Source organism: Micromys minutus, assembly GCF_963924665.1.
Source record: "Micromys minutus genome assembly, chromosome: 2".
In the NCBI taxonomy this organism is placed as follows: Eukaryota; Metazoa; Chordata; class Mammalia; order Rodentia; family Muridae; genus Micromys; species Micromys minutus.
This window is the reverse complement of record NC_137971.1, coordinates 16,643,033-16,661,783: the sequence shown is the minus strand read 5'-3', so window position 1 is coordinate 16,661,783 and position 18,751 is coordinate 16,643,033. Positions and strand designations below refer to the sequence as shown.

General features: G+C 39.9%; 2 protein-coding genes across 2 annotated transcripts in view; both read right to left on the bottom strand.

Moving 5' to 3' along the window:
- ERLIN1 (ER lipid raft associated 1) overlaps positions 1 to 6,453 on the bottom strand; it is a 31,506-nt gene extending 25,053 nt beyond the window's left edge. The window contains exons 1-4 of the mRNA XM_080913258.1: positions 6,403 to 6,453; positions 5,996 to 6,119; positions 4,339 to 4,420; positions 323 to 369 (exon numbers count right to left, since the gene is read on the bottom strand). Of these exons, the coding sequence (XP_080769384.1) occupies positions 323 to 369; positions 4,339 to 4,420; positions 5,996 to 6,108 (242 nt within the window). The 5' untranslated portion in view covers positions 6,109 to 6,119; positions 6,403 to 6,453. The remainder of the gene's footprint in view (positions 1 to 322; positions 370 to 4,338; positions 4,421 to 5,995; positions 6,120 to 6,402) is intronic.
- A 3,797-nt stretch (positions 6,454 to 10,250) lies between these two features.
- Positions 10,251 to 18,751, bottom strand: part of CHUK (component of inhibitor of nuclear factor kappa B kinase complex) — a 33,694-nt gene continuing 25,193 nt past the window's right edge. Inside the window, exons 17-21 of the mRNA XM_080913580.1 lie at positions 16,357 to 16,453; positions 15,765 to 15,912; positions 14,898 to 15,031; positions 12,907 to 13,006; positions 10,251 to 11,389 (exon numbers count right to left, since the gene is read on the bottom strand). Of these exons, the coding sequence (XP_080769706.1) occupies positions 11,360 to 11,389; positions 12,907 to 13,006; positions 14,898 to 15,031; positions 15,765 to 15,912; positions 16,357 to 16,453 (509 nt within the window). The 3' untranslated portion in view covers positions 10,251 to 11,359. The remainder of the gene's footprint in view (positions 11,390 to 12,906; positions 13,007 to 14,897; positions 15,032 to 15,764; positions 15,913 to 16,356; positions 16,454 to 18,751) is intronic.

The window sequence follows — 18,751 nt, the reverse complement described above, 5'->3', positions numbered from 1 at the left end:
ATGCCCTCAGATGGAATGCTCTAACCTGCAGCTTCCTGAAAATAACTCACAGCACACAAGTTTTTGTTGCTATCATGTCTATACAGTAGTGTCTTAGTCGGGCATGGTAACATATACCTATAATTTTAGTGTTTTGGAAGCAGAGGCAGTAGGGTTATTTCAAGTTGATGCCAGCCTAGTCTACATACGAAGTCTTAGGCCAGTCAGGGCCATATAAGAGTCTGTCTGATTCAAACAAAACAAAACAAAACAAAACAAAACAAAACAAAACAAAACACAAACAAATTGTACAGGTCAATGAGTCACGAAGGAGGAACCTTACCTTGTTCCACAAGGCACATTTTTAACTTCATCCGTTTGTAGAGTTGTCTGGAAAGAAAAAAATAGTTCATCAAAATTTATCTTTAAAAACAAAAGAAAACAGTAATAACCCCCCCTCCCCAGCAGGCCAGGTCTAATGTTGAATGACTTTAATCCCAGCACCCTGGAGGGCAGAGACAAGTGGATCTCTGTGAATTCAAGGTCAATCTGGTCTACATAGTAAGCTCTAAAACTACGTAAAAAGACTTTGTCTCAAAAACAAATGAAACAAATAAACAAACAACAAAACACACACAGCTGATGGCAGGGAACAATCTCTGGAGAGCTGCTGCCAGTAAGTACAAGAGAGCCCTGCCATGATCTTAAGCCTCCAAAGATCAGCTTAAGATTAAGTTAGCCATTTCTCTATATATCTAGAAAACCTGAGCACTACATGTCTTCTAACAAAGACCGGACTAAAAAAGCACTAGGAATATTCAATGCCCAGTCTACTAGGAGGCTGGAAAGTTTTTCTTAAGTATCTTATTTGTTGAGAGTTGACCTGAGATCACAAACTACACACCTCACTTTCAGGAGACACTATGACTAAGGTCTGTGTTCTGAACTTTGAGTCCTGGCTATTACTGTTTACAATGATGATAAGTGAATATTTTTCCACACAAGTACTTTATGAACCAAAGTGATCCTTGAACTCGACTGCACAGCTAGTCACTGTTTGCTTCAGGACCTAGTGCTCTCTCACAGGTTTTGTTTAGTTTGCCTTTAATACGAGTGCCAACCCCACCACTGCTTCCTTCTAGTGAACCAATAATCTGGCTCTTAAGGGCTGTGCCATATCTCACCTTTCTTTGTAACCTAAGGTTTCAAACAGGTTAGCAGTATATTCCGGGACACATTATACATACACAAAATATGGTCCCTGTTATCTAAATATCACAATCTAGCATAGGAAACAAAATTCTTACAAAGAAACAAATCAGTGGGTATATTGAACTCTTGGGTATTAAGCTACAAGGAATGAAATACTAGTCTTAAAAGCTCTCTTAGATAGTTCATCAATTAAAAGTACTCAACACTCTTCCAAAGGCCTGGTTTGGTGTCTAACCTACATACAGTGGCTCACACTGACAGTAACTCCCATTTCAGAGCATTCAACTCCTTTTCTGGCCTCTGCAGACACTTCAGCATGAAGTTCACATACAGACAAGTAGGCACACATGAATACCCAAATTATAAACTAAAAAATTTAGAAGATCTCTAAAATTAAGTATTAATAGGCAGATCTAGAAGAGAAGAACTTAAGAGAAACATCTTAAGTTTAATTAATGTCCTATTCAAATACACACAGCAAAGACAAAAGTATACACATAAATTAGACTTGCTTGCCTAAGTCAGAAGGCACTATTCAGATGAGTGGCAAATTCTGGGGAAAAAGATACAGTATTATTAGGCTGAGGGCCTAGAATATTTGCTGATCAGTTTATGCGATCTTTAATCCATCTTATATACAATCATAAAATGAGTCTTTAAAAAATATTGTCAGACTGGGAGTGGTCATGCAAACCTATAATCCCAGCTATGTGAGAGGCTGAAATGGGAGGAGTGCAAGCTCCACACTAACTTGGGAAACACAAAAGATGTAGGCTCAGTGGTGGAGACTTGCCAAGTCTCAAAGCTCTGAGTTTAAGCCCTAGGGTTGATCTCTTAGCACTGGAACGGAAAATGCGTTTTCCTTAATTCCTCTGATCATGTAATGCAGGTGTTATTCAGCTTACTGAGTGAGGGGCAAGAAAACCAGCTAGCAAGCTAGAGAAGTGACTTGTCTAGGGAAACAGAAACTGGAAGACTGATCTTGGAGACAGCAAAGGAAGGAGGTGATCATTGGCTCAACACAGAATTCCAGCACAGAAAGAATAAAATGTAATTCTTCAGTTGAGAGATCAGCATGATGGTAATATTAGAGATAATTCTGGATAAAGTGAGGGGAGAAGGCTGATACATGAGTTCAGTATATTTTATCTTTTAAAGCATCAAACTAAGGCAATTTTCACTATTCTTTATCAACTTTCAAATCAAGAACAACTAGGAATTAAACAATAACCTCTTCAATTTAATATCCTATATTCTGCTATACACCCAATTATTTTCCAAACATGAGAGATCTATGTTGGCACACATGTGCACTCAGCCTTAAGGAGACTGTGCTGCGAGCTTGGCTCTAGCCTGTACTGAAGAACAAATGCTAGGGCAGCTTTGGCTACACAGTGACTGTAGGTTTTAATATAATTTCTCTAAGCAATGATTTGTCTCTGTACTTATATATGGTATTTCCCATTAATGAATATTAGTCCCTTCAAGTATTATGTTAAATCATTTGTTTAAATAGAATTGCGGCCTCTAATGTGCCCCAAATTCCAAAACATAAATTTATGGGTCTGTTCTTAAGAAAAGTTTCTTAGAAGGTTTTGTTAATGTACTTTCTGCCTAGAATGCTACTTTTTTTTTTTTTTACATAAAAAGACATTTCTATTTTGTTACACTGCCTCTAACATTTAATTTTTAATTAATAATCTAGACAGAAAATTATGATAGTTTATATTGAAATCTTTTTATTCATTTCACTTATTTCTGATGATTACACAGTATATTTGCTATGTATATATAGTTAAAGATCTATTTACTATTATTGCTTATATCTACTTTATGTTACTGCTGTACTATGCTGCTTTACAGTGAGCTTGGCTTTGAACAAGATCTAAGAAAGAGCCCAGTCTCTCAGTCTGATGATGCCACTGTTGATTTTGTTACTATCAAGAACTGTTGCTGAGCTACGGTCCAAAGAGAGAGACACTGGGATGAGCCTAAAACAGACCAGCAAGACATAGGAAGCACAGGAGGGAGGAGACATCATCATCAACCAAGACATAAACGAATACAAAGTACTAGCCAATGGATACATTTGTCACACTAACCCACTTAGAAAAATTAACATAAAATAATTGTTCTATGGGAAGAGGTTTTAAAACCTAAAACATTTCCCTGTTTTCATTTGTTTAAAACTGCATCAATTCATTCTATTATTTAATGTGTTAATTGTATTGCTATACATACAATATGTTTAAAAAAAAAAAAAAGTGGCTTCAAAAGTCTGAGTAAGCTATGGGAAGCCAATCTGGAAATCATTGTGACTAGGAAAAGAACAGTGTTCACATGTTTCACTTCAATATGCAAAATCCTTCCCTAAGCCATTAAAAAGGGACCACAAAGAAACCTAGGAGAACTCATGATTCATAGTTACTCTCACTTAGCAGACCAAGTTAAAGACTAAAATGATAATATTAATAATACTGACTTCTCCCATTTCCTGAAAATTCTGCAGATTTTAAATAAAACTGAATTCAAAGATTTATGATCCCACTGAGTTTACAAAATTAGTTAGAGCCCAATTCTATTTTGCAACCTTGTTATATCAAAGTATATTTATTAAGTATGGCATATGGCCAAGAAACTTTTTGCAAGAACCAGATTCTTATTTCAAACATTCTGAAGTGTTGTCAAAGTACCACATTCATTCAGGTTTTTCAGAGATTTGTGTTTAATGTACTAAGCAAAAACGTGAGGCTGCAAAGCTGTGTATAAAACTTAATTCATGTTAACAGCAGGCTGGGAGCCTGCATCTATAGAAGCCAAACAGTTCTAAACCAAGTAATCACTGATTTGTATTCCTAACTGTGTCCTTAATTCTTATTTTGTTTTGGCTTCAGTAACAGAAAACCTGCTAATACCATTAAAAAGATGGCAAATTCAGTCTTGACAAGCGACCTAATCCACACTTTCATTTCAAGGCAAGGTGGTTTGAAGTTATTACATGTGCTGTGACAGTTGGTACTATGAACTTTCACTCCACATATGAGTAAATACCAACATTTGCTTAAGCAATAAGGAAATTCATCTCCACCCACAAGTGTGGTAACTCCTGTCACACCTGTCTATCTGGAATCCCTAGGAATCACTCACCTGCACAGATCTGAATGTTGTAATGAACGGCAACATGATATGATAGCCTGGTCCACTGGGGCTAGTTAGCAAAGCTCCTCCCCTGCAAAAAATATGTTTCAGTTGACAAAACTGTTATGATCTCTTTTCAATTTAAAACGCTATAATAAACATTCACTATTACTCATGTTACTGACCTACTACCCTCACAACAGTTAGTCAACAACTGCTACCTAAAACATCCATCACGTTGAAAATGTGACAATTCATCAAAGTCCACTGCCAATATTGCACCCTGTTTCATAAGCTCCACCAACCACACCTCTGGGTCTCTAGCACTGCTCTTGGGTTCAGAAGATCCTCTCTGGTCTTTAGCTTTCCGATAAATACTTATGGAAAAATTCTAATGACTCTTAATTAAGATACTTAATTGCACATAACAAGAGACAAGTCAAAATAATACATTTAATCACCAAGTTTAAAAAAAGAAGAAAAACAAACTTTCAAGGAAGAAGAAACTTTCTGAGGTCCATGGTTCTTTCAACACATGAGTAAAATTCTGGGAACATGGTTTCTGTATAAAGGTAACAAAACCTAGCATGCATGGAAAGGCAGACAGCAGAAGGGTTGAGTTTACAGCCAAGAGATGGGTCTGTTTATCAAACTCTGAAATACATGAACTAAGAAAATACCCCCTGCAAATACAACAAAAAGTCCGATTTTACACAACAAATAGTAAATTCACACAACACTGATCCTTGTCCTGAATATATGAATAGGTCTGAAAGTCATAATAAAAAGATGAAACATTTCATATTCACATTTGTGGAATGGTATCTCGGTATGTTCTCTTCGTGGTTTTTCTTGTCACAAAGACAACAACAAACTGGATGGAAATGTGTTCTAGGCTGGCATTTCTTATGCTAGAACTCCATCTGTTAAGACACAGCACCAAAATTGTGTATTTTCTAGGATTCTGGATGGATCTAAAAGTAGAAATACCAGTTTAGGGGGCATGATGGAAATACTCAAAAATCTGCTAGTTTCAGAATAAACCATTATCCCAGGTTCTCCACAAACTGGCTTCTCTTACCAGTCTATATCATGAGGAGCTGGTGGTAATTTATAACGAATAGCTATGGCAAATCAAGTGGACGGCAACTGAGTCCACAGTCTTCCTCACCTTGACTTGAAAAAAAAGTAAGAAAGGTGGTTTTTGTCTCTTAAGCTTTAGGAATATGATACTGCCGTGGTCATTAAGACTTTGGGGGACACAACCAGACAATGGGAAGTTTTTAATGAAGAAAAAAAAAAACTTATTGTTGGGGGGAACTGCCATAAATAAGACCAGAGATCCCAAAAAAGAATTTCACATTGGCAAACTAAACACCTGTACAGTTGTACGGACGATAAGCAGTCATCTGGTTTGCAGTGACTACTTCTGTACGCCCTAAGGTGTCTTCACTTCTGCACAGAATGAACTTGTCACTAAACTGCCAGACACCAGAAAGGTGCCCCGCCAAAGGTTAACTCCCAGCAGCTGGGATGAAACCACTTCCCAGGGCTGGAAGCGTTCCCTTGACGCCGCGGAAAAGAGCAACTTCCCAGACTCCACGGTGACCATTGGACTCTTTCTCCGGGTCTAGAACCATCGCTGGCTGCACAGGGCGGCGCTCACCTGTAGTACACGGCCAGGTGTCCTTCCTCGATCTTGTGGATGGAGGCGTAGAGGAGGATCGCCACCAACCCCACCACTGCAGCCACCAGAAGCCGGGCTTGAGTCATATTCATCCTTGTTCCTCCTGGGCATGGGGAGAAGAGGAACCTCAGTCCCTTGACTGACAGGCCGGTCCCCACCCAGTGAGGAGCCCGCGTACGGTCGCGGGCTGAGGCGGGAAGCCCCGCGCTCTGGCCCCTGGCTCTCACTCTCAGCTAGAGCTCCCCACGCCAACCCCCTGCACCGGCGCCCCCGGCTCAGCGTACGTCGTGACACCCCTTCCCCGGCTCCCCAAGCGGAAGGTCCCGACTGAGGACGGCCTTGGTCACAGGCACCCGGAGAATCGCGACCCCTGAGCTTGGTCTCACCGGTCAGTGACGCATCGCCCCCGCCCGCACGTGCAGCCGCCACCCGGCCCCACCAACTGCTGCCAACAGCCGGCCCCGCCCACCTGTCCGGCACTGCGGCTGCGCGGGGACGCACGCGACGCAGCCCCCGCCCGCGACTCGCTAGACGGTGCGCGGGCGGGACAAAATTGGACCGGGCGCGCGCACAGCATAGGGTTTCTAAATCCCCAGACCAGGACTAAGTCGCCTGGGGTGGGCATGCTAGTGCACACAACCAGCCCTTCAGTGTAGGAATTGTCCCTTCAACTTTTTGTGGTTTGTACCTAGTCTAGGCAACTACATACTCTGCACTAAGGAAGACCAATCTCAAGGAATGAGGGATTTGATTCAGAAGAGAAAGCTATTCGACCAGCATTAATCGTTCAGATTTGCGTTGCATATTTATTTTGTGCCAGAACGCTACACCCGAAGGTTTTCTGAAAGCCACCCAGAAACAGGATCAGAATGATACACATATGTTGAATGTGGGGGTCGCAGTTGTCTTCAGGAGGCCAAAACGAACAGTGAACGCTTGATTTTTCATGATGCCGATATGGTTGAAAGGAGTTGTATGGCAGGCTAGGCTAGAACCAAATTTACCAAGTCTGGGATCCAGTTTTCTGCTGATAGAGTAAATGGATGGTAAGAAGACAGCGACTTCATTTATGGGTGTTAAGCCTGAATGTATGTGTGCCTGGTGCCCTCAGCAGTCACAAGAGGGCATCAGACACCCTGAAACTGGAGTTACAGACTGTTGTGAGCTGCCACATGGGTGATGAAATGGAACCAGGGTCTCCAGGAAGAGCAGCCAGTGCTATTAACCTTTTCTCACTGTGTTTTAACATTCCACACCACGTGGACCTGGTGAGATGGCTCAGAGGGTAGAGGAGTTTGTGGACATCCCGGTGACTTCACTTGAGCCTAGATGCCACACAGAAGTGAAAAGCAGAGAACTGACTGACTCCACAAGTTGTCCTCTGATCTCCACACGCAAAGACCCATGCTCCACATCACAAGCCAACACACACAATAATTATCATAAAAGGTTTAGGGGATAAACACATACCACGTTCATGTATTACAAAACAAAAATGATAAGGGAAAGGATAGAGCTTAGAGATATATGGGAAATAAGGGCATTCTGTTTCACAAAAACAGAGACAACTAGACAAGATTAACAAGGTTGGAAGAATAACCAAAGTCCTGTGCAGGAAAATATCAGAAAGCAGTGCTTGAGGGGCATTGCATGTGAAGACAGGAAGCTGGGAAACAGATAAACAACAGTAGGCATAAAGCTATGATGCTAGTAACGAAGAAAATGACAAGCAAGAGAATCAATCCAGGGCTTTGTTAAAGCAAATCTAGCCACATCCTTTCAACTCATGCACTAACCTGTATCATACATCTGATTTTTATTACCTAGGAATGTCTGGGACCTTGTCTGTTGCAGATTAATATTACAGTTTAGCTATTTTCACCTCCTCTGGACCCCTTCCCCTCCCCCCCCCCAAAAAAAGCAGGTCATGGTAGCACATGCCTGTAAACCCAGCTGGGAAGTGGAGGCAAGAGGAATGAGAATTTCAGGCCAGTCTGTCTCAGAAATAAAACAAAAGAAAAAGACGTTGCAGATGGAGATCAGCAGTAGAGCTACTGCCCAGCACTATGGGGGCACAAACTTGCTTTGAGTCTAGTACCGGTGCTTTCGGGCTTATTCTTAGTTCCTCCTAATGTTGCTTATAAAATAAAGTGTATACAGTGGATGGCTTTGATTTTAATTCTGAAAGTTCCTAATGAACAAAAAATAAGAGTGGTCTACTACTTCTTCAGAAGCAAGTTTGGGGTGATCTTATAATGTGACCTGCCTCGTATCATCTGTCTAAATCATGTAGATTAGAAAGTCCTGACACCACTTCACTCATGCCCCATCAAAATGGGCCTCCAAATATGGGAAATCCTGGTGCCTATGATTGTGATAGTTAAAAAATGATTTCTGGGGGAAAAATGAACGATACTTATATGTTAAGACTCCATTACTGAATTGCCAGTATTAACTTTCAAGTCAGCCAGGTGAGGTGGCACTCTCCTGGGAGGCGGAGGAAGGAGTATTGCTAAACTTTGAAGCTAGCCTGGTTTACATAGGGAGTTCCAGGCTGTCCAGTGAGATCCTTTTTTAAAACAACAGAAACAAACCCGAAAGCTCTTCTGACCTTTGCATGTAGGTTAATATGTTCTGAGCAAGAAATACCCAATAAATGGTTATTTATTATTAAGAGCCTCTAGGCTGGAGAGTTAATGAATTGAGAGTTTGCCGATCATTCAGCTGACAGGGATGGAATTGCCGTCTGGAACGAAATCTTAACACCTGATGATTTAAAAGACAGAAGATAGCCATGTATGCTACATATCCGTAGCCAAGACTCTGGAGATTAAAGAAAGATGGCAAGTTTGAACTAGACTAGGTTAGTAGTGAGACCTTATCTAAAATTCCAAACCAAAAGAAAAGAGACAACTTGGAGCTTTCAGATATGGGTGCTAGGAAAATGACAGCATGATAAAATGGGATGGGAGGGCCATATAATCAGTTTATATGATGAGATCTTTATATGTTTAGACACAGAGTCTGGTACTAGTACCTCCTAGTTAAAATAGTAAGGAAGTTACTGGTACTTCCCAGGATGTCTATTAAATTCCACAATAAAGTCCAAGTTTGGGGAAATGGCTCCATCAGCAAAGCATATGATTTGCAGACAGGAGGATCTGAATTTGATTCCTCAGAACCCATGTAAAATGCCAGGCATCGTGGTAGGCGCTTGTAGTGGCCAAAGTGGACAGGAAAAGACAAGAAGACCCCAATGACTTACAGTCCACCCAACCTACCTTAATTGGTAAGCTACAGGCCACTGCCAGAAACTCAGGCAACTCTCAAAAACTACGGCAATCTTCCTGAAGATTATACCCATAGTTGTCCTCTGGCTTTCACACATGTGCACACACAAAAATAACAAAGAATAAAGAATCTATCTTGGACTGGAGAGATGGCTCAGCGGTTAAGAGCACTGACTGCTCTTCCAGAGGTCCTGAGTTCAATTCTCAGGACCACATGGTGGCTCATAACCATCTGTAATGAGATCTGATGCCCTCTTCTGGTGTGTTTGAAGACAGCGACAGTGTACTCATACATAAAATAAATAATTTTTAAAAGGTTTATTTCATGTATGTGAGTATGCTGTCACTGTCTTCAGACACACCAGAAGAGTGCCTCAAATCCCCATTACAGATGGTTATGAGCCACCATGTGGTCACTGGGAACTGAACTCAGGACCTCTGGACGAGCAGTCAGTGCTCTTAACCTCTGAGCCATCTCTCCAGTCCAAATAAATAATCTTTGTGTGTGTGTGTGTATGTGTGTTAGCTGGGCACTTTTTTTTTTAAGATTTATTATTTATTTTATGTATATGAGTACACTGTAGCTGTCAGACACACCAGAAGAGGGCATCAGATCTCATTACAGATGGTTGTAAGCCACCATGTGGTTGCTGGGATTTGAACTCAGGACCTCTGGAAGAGCAGTCAGTGCTCTTCACCGTTGAGCCATCTCTCCAGCCCATAAATAAATCTTTTTTAAAAAAATCTATCCTGTTATTTGTGCTCCTAACCTATCACATGACCCTTTACATTTTCTCAAACCATAGTAGCCTATGGTATTACAAACTGCATTTTCATAATAAGTGAAGATTCAAAAATAATTTAAAAATCATTTAATATGCAAAGTGAAAAACTAGAATATAAAAGCATTTCACATTTTTAAAAACAAAATACCTTCTAAATTATTTAACATAAGGCAGAGATCCACAATCTTTTATCTGAAACCCCTAAGTCTAGATGTTTCAGAATGAGAAATTTTCAGATTTTAGAAAGGTAATTCAGTGCATATAACATACTAGATCAACCCTCAAAAGAGTTTGTGGCAGCACACCCCAATGTTCAAACACATTAATATCTATGCAGCAAAATGAATGAATATTCACACTAGATGGGATAAGCAGATTCAGTGTCAGATCAGAATAGATCCAGAAGCAAATGACTTTTGTTATCAACCCTATGAAAACCTTGTTTTCAGAACGTCTTGGATTTTGAGACTATAATTACAGATAAAGGAATGCAGACCTTTTGAAACTTGTATGACAAGACATAAAAGATTGTTTAAACAAGTGACCTATTTTTACAAATGCAAAAACATACAACCATCAAATACATTATAAATTAAAAGGCATCTTCTCTTTGACATTATTAAATGTACACCTTAAATACATATACATATAGCATACAACACAATTCATTATGGTCAGCTGATATCAGAGGCACATATGTTCAATCCCTTACATGAGAAAAGGACTCTATTAAATGTGCAATTAAAGATGGGATTCATCTGACTCCATTTGAAAAGCATTTGCTGAGGGCAATACAAGGAGGTGGGGCTTAGTCTTCAGGTAGCACAATTTTACTTATGAGCAGTCTCTTCCACAGAAACTTGATAGACAAATTTTATTTAAATGAACACAGGTTGAATTTTTCATCTCTGTATATTAATACCACGTTGGGCCTTATGCCTAAAATTTAGACCTTTAGAAGATTATCTTTTCCAACTGTATAAGATAAGCGGGTCACTAACGATCTCCCTAGATAGTTTCAATGTTAAAAAGAATTAATTTTGCTAATTTGTTATAAAATCCTATCTGTTCAGAGACTGCAATTATTTAAAAACAAAACAACACAACAAAATGCCAAGGTCCTATGCTTGTAAAGTCATTCGTAGTTTCTGATCACGGCCATTTCCTCCACGAACTGGTGTATGAAGAATGGGTTCAGCAAGTAAAGATGGCTTTAGAGTAAGTTCTGGAACAGCTTCATGGGCTCGAGAACCATGGACAGATGGGAGTCATTCTGCTAACCAACTCCAATCAAGACTCTGAAAGCAGGCATACAAAGCCACAATTAGCAGTTATCTGAATGTAGAGTTCACTTTTAAAAATTGTTTTAATGTTTGGACATTTTATAATCAAAATTTAAAAAGTTAAAATCTACAGTAATTACAGTTTCAATTTAGTTTACTTTATCTTCTGGGAGTCTCAAAAATATTTCAAAGTTATCATAAAAATCTGAGTAAAATATTCGTAAGTGGAAAGACAGAGTTGGTATCAAAACTAAATGCAGTGAATTTGCTAAGATTTTAGAATACCTTCTCCCAGTTTTAACAAATTTATAGTTCAAAGCAACTAAATCTTGACACAAGCACTTTTATTATTACCTTAATTAATTTATATACATTTTCAAATACAGTAATTATAGAGTGTGCTGGTTTGTTTTGTGTCAACTTGACACAAGCTGGAGTTATCACAGAGAAAGGAGCCTCAGTTGAGGAAATGCCTCCATGAGATCCAGCTGTAAGGCATTTTCTCAACTAGTGAACAAAGGAGGAGAGCACAGTCTATTGTGGGTGGTGCCATCCCTGGGGTGGTTCTACAAGAAAGCAGGCTGGGCAAGGCTGGGGAAGCAAGCCAGTAAGTGACATCCCTCCATGGCCTCTGCATCAGCTTGAGTTCCAGTCCTGACTTCCTTGGGTGATGAACAGGGATATGGAATTGTAAGCTGAATAAACCCTTTCCTCCCCAACTTGGTTCTTGGTCATGATGTTTGTGCAGGAATAGAAACCCTAGGTCATAGAGTAAAATTATCATCTTACTGAAAAACTGTATTGCTGAAGCAAAAGGTACATGCATTAATACTTCAAAGAAAGCTTAATCTGACTGCAGACAATACTGTGATGCCCACTGATGACATGATGCTACTACACACAGAACAGTTAGCTTTGTAGAGTCAACATAACCTAGAATCACCTGGGAGGAGACTCCCAGGGACAGCTGGGAAGAGTCTGCTTTCATTAACTGATGTGCAAACACCCAGCCTAAAAGTGGGCAGCCCCATGCTAAGCCCTGTACTATATAGGTATGAGAACAGTGAGCTGAGTACGGCCAGGAATGCAGACACATATTGTTCTGTGCTCCTGACTGGAGCTGTTATGTCTACCTATTTCAAGTTCCTGCCTTGACTTCCCCAGAATGGTGGCCTGTAGCCTATAATTATAAGCAGAATCAGCCCTTCTCCCCTAAGTTGCTTTTTGTAAGGCTAATTTATCACAGTAACAGAAACCAGGATAAACATCCCTGCATAATAAAAAGATGGCAACTTGAGGTTCAAAATATTTTTTAAGTGTTCCTTCCTCTAAGTTTTATTTATTTATTTACAGGTATGTGTATATGTGTGTGTATTTATCCCAATATATGTATTGCACACATGTACACACACACACACACACACACACACACACACACACAACCTCCCAAATGCCAGACATGGCCAACATGGAAAACGAACCTTTTGTATCTCATGTATCTAAACTACATACCATCTCCATGCCAAACTTACCATCATACTACTGCTCTGGTCCTCACTGGCCTCACGAATAATAGTACTTAAATGGCCAAGACAGTTCAGATTTTCTTCTACCATCTGTGCTAACGTTTCTCTGATGGATGAAAGAACAAAACCATTTCAAGTTCAGCAAAGGAGCCTGAGTGTTGCCTACTTTCTGATCTTCTAGGTCAGGATGACCACTTTCTGCAACCAAGCCCCCCAGCAAAGTTGACTGCTGCTCTCTTTTGTTTCCCTCCCACTCAGAGACAGCATCCCACCTCATCCCCGCCACTGCATCTGCTTACTCTAGTAAGTCCACTATAACTCTAGTCAGTTTTCTTTTGAAATAGGTGGTACTGGTAGCAGCCTCCCACCCTCCCTGCTGATGAAGTACCAGGTTAGGGGAAGGTCCTTTGGTACAGACAAATGGAATACATTTTTGTTTGTTTGTTTCTGGATTGTTTCCTTTTTCTTTTACAAACAGTAAAACACCAGTATGCCCACTTCACACACAAACATAGGGGAAAGATTCAAAGTGCAGTCTTGTCTCCAGAGATCCAGGAAAGAGAAAAATGGGTTCGAAAACACAGACAGTAGCAATGAAAGCAAGCAAGCCAACCAATGAAAACAGCAGACGAAAACCATGAACCACAAGTATCACTGGGTTCCTGTATGGGAAGATGGCCTCGACTCTAGCTTATCCCTTCATACTTCCTCTTCCATATTCTTTGGCCATAATCCTTTGCCAACCCTGAGTCCCTCCTTTATCACATTGTAGGCCATGGGGAGCAGCCATTGTTAGCTTAAAACTAAGTACTGATTCAGTTATTATAAAACAGATAGAAAATTTCATGCTAACAATTTTCAAATCCTTGGTAATTAAGTACCAGTGGTATATTATAATTCAAATTAGCTTTCATTTATCAGGAAATGTATTTTCTGATAAACATATGCTACTGGAAACAACCACAAGCTCAAATTGGAAGTTACCTAGAGAGCTGATATTTGCAATTAGCATTGCTACCAAGCCTAAATGCCTGGAGTGAAAACAAAGGATTAGGATGTACTAAATTTTATTTCCTTCAGTTCTAATAGAGAATTTCCTGCAGTCAGTAAAATCACAACCTCTGCTATGCTTGGTTATGTATTCATACTGGGCCACATATTTACTGACCAAGATCTGGAACTTGCTTTCTTTAAACATGGAAATACCTGGTATCAGCTGCCTTCCTGCCATGTGCTTGTTCTCTCATAAAGCAGTAGAGTATGCCACTGCGTGACCTCCTGAGCAGCCATGTAACATGAGTTCATGTCTGCAAAACTAATTATGGGCAGACTTCCGGGGAGTCTGTGGAGGCGCTGTGGAGGTCTCCATGAGTTGTGAGAAAAGCGATTACACAAGCTAGCAAAGAGCCTCTTGACCACGACACACCTTATGCTGAGAAAATAACAGAGACGGACAGTCACTCAGCTTTTAGCAGAAGAGTAGGAACTAAAGACAAACTGCAGGGCTGCAAATCAAGTTCTTATTTGCAAAATGATTTAAAGCAGTGAAAAATTTAAAGATATAGACCTCACTTCTGTATTAAAAGAGAACCAAAGAATACAAACCACAAAAAAGCATAATTTCTTGGAGATAAGTGGTTAAGGAAGGAGTACAGTTTGGATAAAGGAAATTGGTAAGTGGGGAATGGCTTAGAACTTGGATTGAGCTAACACTTATTAGTAACACTTACTGAAATTTATTTCCCAAGCTTTTACATACATTGTTCAACTGAATTTTCACAATAATTCTATAAGACATTCTGATTTTAAAGTTAAAATATATGAACACTAAAACAACAACAATAATAAAACCCAAGAAACAAATTACTCAGTACTATTAGAAAGAAATATTCAAAACTGAGCCCTGGTCTGATGGTACCATCAACCACCATGCTTGCTGCCTCGCTCCTACTTTCTCCCCTGAAACACAACTGCCTATTGTTATAAAGTAAACCCACCCATCTTGAGGAGTTACCACACATGTCAGAGGATGTTCACGGTCTGCTAATGCAGGGGGCAGCCATGCAGATACTGGAGGGGTTACTGTGCCTTCTAGACTGGATCCTACAAGAGAGCGGGCAGAACTCTGTGTCTGAAGGAAAAAAAAAAAAACACATACACACATACACAATAAGTTGCAGGCAAGCACCTTTTAATTCATACCATTTTTAAAAAAACAATACACTTAAGATTTATAATTCAATTATTACTTGTATAAAAACTAGACTGTGAACAAAACTATTCTCACCTCTACTAACTACATCATTTCTGGTCTTTTTCTTCAATGACTAAAATTGAGTGTATCTAACCACATAGACTAAAACTGAATGACTAATTCCTCTAATCCAGCTCTTGTTTGAAAGAAGGAAACAGCTGAACAGGGGTTAATTTATTAACAAGTCAGATGCATTTACTTCAAGTGGGGTTGGGCAACCATAGTGATCCAGGGTAGGGAGAACTATAAAAGTGGAAGACGGAGCTGGGTGTGGTTCAAACTTCTAATCACAGCAAATGGGAGGCAGGAAAATTGCTGTGAGGTAGTTTAGCTTCCAGTCTGGGCTAGAGAGCTTTTGTCTCAAAAGAAACAAACAAAACCACACATACCACCACCACCACCACCAGCAGCAGCAGCAGCAGCAGGAGGAGGACTAGAAAGGAGAGTAATAATACAAACATCCTATGTCTGTAATTACTTGGACACTGAACAAGGAACATGTGGACCCAATGTAAAGTATAAATATTCAAAGGACATACCTTAATGCCATAAAAACCCTCTGGCAGAAAATAAGAGTAACTCAGTATTACATTCACTACTAATTACTTACACAGGCAATTTTAAGGAGGTGCCAAATTTCTTTCTGCCTCTTTCCCTGCATAAACATGACAGTATTGTCAGCTTCTTTGATGTTACTGAGGGCCACTTCCACCTTGGGGAGTAGATCAATAATCTTCTGTTTGCAACCCAACAACTTGCTGGAAAGATTGAGTCAGTGTCAGATACTTGTCACATCTGTCAAAACTGTATAACATACACCCAAACCCAGAGGAAAGAAAGCACAACCAGCAGACTATTAAACCAACAATTTCAAAAGCAATGAATGTAGGAGCTAGACAGATAGCTCAGAGGTTAAGAGCCGGCTGCTTTTCCAGAGGACGTGGGTTCAATTCCCAGCACCCAGTCACAACCATCTGTAACTCCAATTCCAGGAGTTCATATGCTCCTTTCTGGTCTCACACATATGGAGCAAACATACAAGCAAAACACCCATACACATAAATAAAATAAAAAGTAATGCATATGTTTAGGGCTTACATATCACCATGTTTTGTAAGATACTGACAGAATTATTTACCAAAGAGGAGTATTATAATTTTAAAGGAGCACAAATTTAGGAGGAAATAAAGCAATTGTTCTACCTCAGGTGGCCAAACAGCTCCTTGAGAACACGGTCCTGACTCTGCACGGTGTGCACAATGATCTTCACCATCTCTGTACTGTCACTGTAGGAGTGATCTAGAAAGGACTTCAGTTAGTACGTATAACCTCTCTGTTGCAGAACATACCAATGTCCAAACAGGAAGTTCTTTAAAGACTCTTAAAAAGCCACAGTGGTCTACAACATTTGTCCATTTGTAGAACACTGTCCTTGAAGTGTGATACGCTGTTGCCTTAGCGAGCTCTCATAAACTGTGATTACACAGATAAGGCTAGTTCCACTAACGGTCTGCCATGAAACAGAGGGGCACAGGAGGCCTTACCGCTCTTCAAAAACCCAAAAGAGGTTATTTCTTGCAGAGAGAGAGAAAAAGGAAAAATTTTCTTCATAAGTGTAGCTACTGAAGCTCTTCTAAATAATCCTGATAAAACTCAGATTTGCCAAACAAGACCAGGACAAAAGCATTACTTATCTATCACTGGTGTCCTATCTGGGGTAAGTGTACTGTTCACATCTCCCCATGAAAAAGTACAACACTATTTAAATTAATACGTGGCTTTAAACATTTTTTCAAATTAACTATAAATTCTGAGGCATTGAAGTATAGTTCAATGACAACTATACTTCAAAGAGTAAAGTTACAAGGTTAGGTGTAATTGTTGAGCCCTTGCTGATCTTCCAGAGGACCCGAGCTCACAAGCGCCTGTAATAACATCTCCAGGAGAATCTGATGCCCTATCCCTATCTCTGCTGCTGACTGAAAACTTCCCTCACTCAAGGTTCTTCTGTGTTCCCCCAAGGAAAGAACTATGAAGGAGTTTCAAAGGATGTTGAAAAGGTTGCAGGACTGAAGCTCAGGGGAAGATCAGTGACTGTCTGGCATATACGAGGCCCTGGGTTAGATCCCCACTATGACAAGAGAGGGTGAGGGAGAGAAAAGGAAAAGAAAAAAAAATCTGTTCTTTCTTAATCATTCCAGAAACCTCCACAGTCCAGCTTCATTCCCAGAATCTCTGTCTCTCTCTAAACACAAAGACACACACACATACCCACTGAGTAGACACAAGGTTCAAAACACCCACATGGCCACCTATAGCTTCAGGTCCAGTTATCCAACACTTTCTTTTGGCCTACATGGGCACTGCATACACACATGTTGCACTGATACACATACAGGTAAAACACATACACACACACACACACACAGAAAGTAACAGTATAATCTCAAAACCAAAACCATCAGTGAACTCATGCTTTTTTAAGAGCAGTATAAATATTACATAAAGTTGCATATGTTGCTATATGTTTATAATTTTTCAAGTCTAAAACTTAAAAACTATGTTAAATAAAAATTTTTAAATAAAAACATTCTAGAGCACAGATATCCCTTACTACTACTTATGTAGTCCTTCAAAATAAATACATTTTGAATAAAATAAAGGTGTTCTGCATGTACCTACCACCTTACTGTTTTCAAAGCATTTTTATAAACACATTCCCAAAAATACTGCCAAACTTACTGAGTTAGAATAGAAGGCTAGGATTTGACTTGTTTTGCACAAAGGGGAGCAGAAACATGGAGATGTACTGGAGATTATTTAGTCAGTAAATACCCAGTTTAGAATTCAAGGCTTCTGGTTCCCAACTTACATTCCTCCCAACAACAATGCTCTGTATTTGGCAGTGTTCAGTATGAATGGTTCCCCTAAGGATATGAGCAGTGACCAATGCTGGTGAAGGAAAGGTTTGTCTGGACAAACTGCTTCTGCATCGATATGGCTTCTCTTCCCATCTACCCAGAGCCCACTGTGCTCAATTCTTCCCACGCTCTCTAAGCTAAGCAGTATTCTTCCCCAACTGTAACACCCATTTTGGGAGAAGTGGGGAAGAGGGTGCTATTTCTTCCTTTTTGTTGGAGAGAGAATATATGTACAGAGGTCCAAGGTCACCTTCATGTATCATCCTGGATGGATCTCATCTTACTTGTTGACAGGCATCTCTCTGGATCTTAAGCTTGCTGTTTCGGCTCAACTGGCTGGCCACTGAGTGCCAGGAACCCATCTGTCTCTGCTCTCTAGTACTGCGGGATCACAAGGGTGTGCTGCCAGGTGTGTGTTTGTGTGAGTGTTAGGAATCTAAACTCGGGTTTTTGTGTTATCATACCAAGCGCTTTACTCACTGATCCAGTGCCAAATTCCCTTTTGTTCTTTTTTTCTCCTCTACTTTATTTTACTTTTAAAACTTTTATACTTCAATATCCTTATTACTTTCCCCTTCTAGTCTTTTAAATTCTTATAAATTTAAAGCTATTATGCCATAAATGTTGCAAAAAGAATACCAAAACAGGACCTTACTATGAAGTTAAACATTAAAAT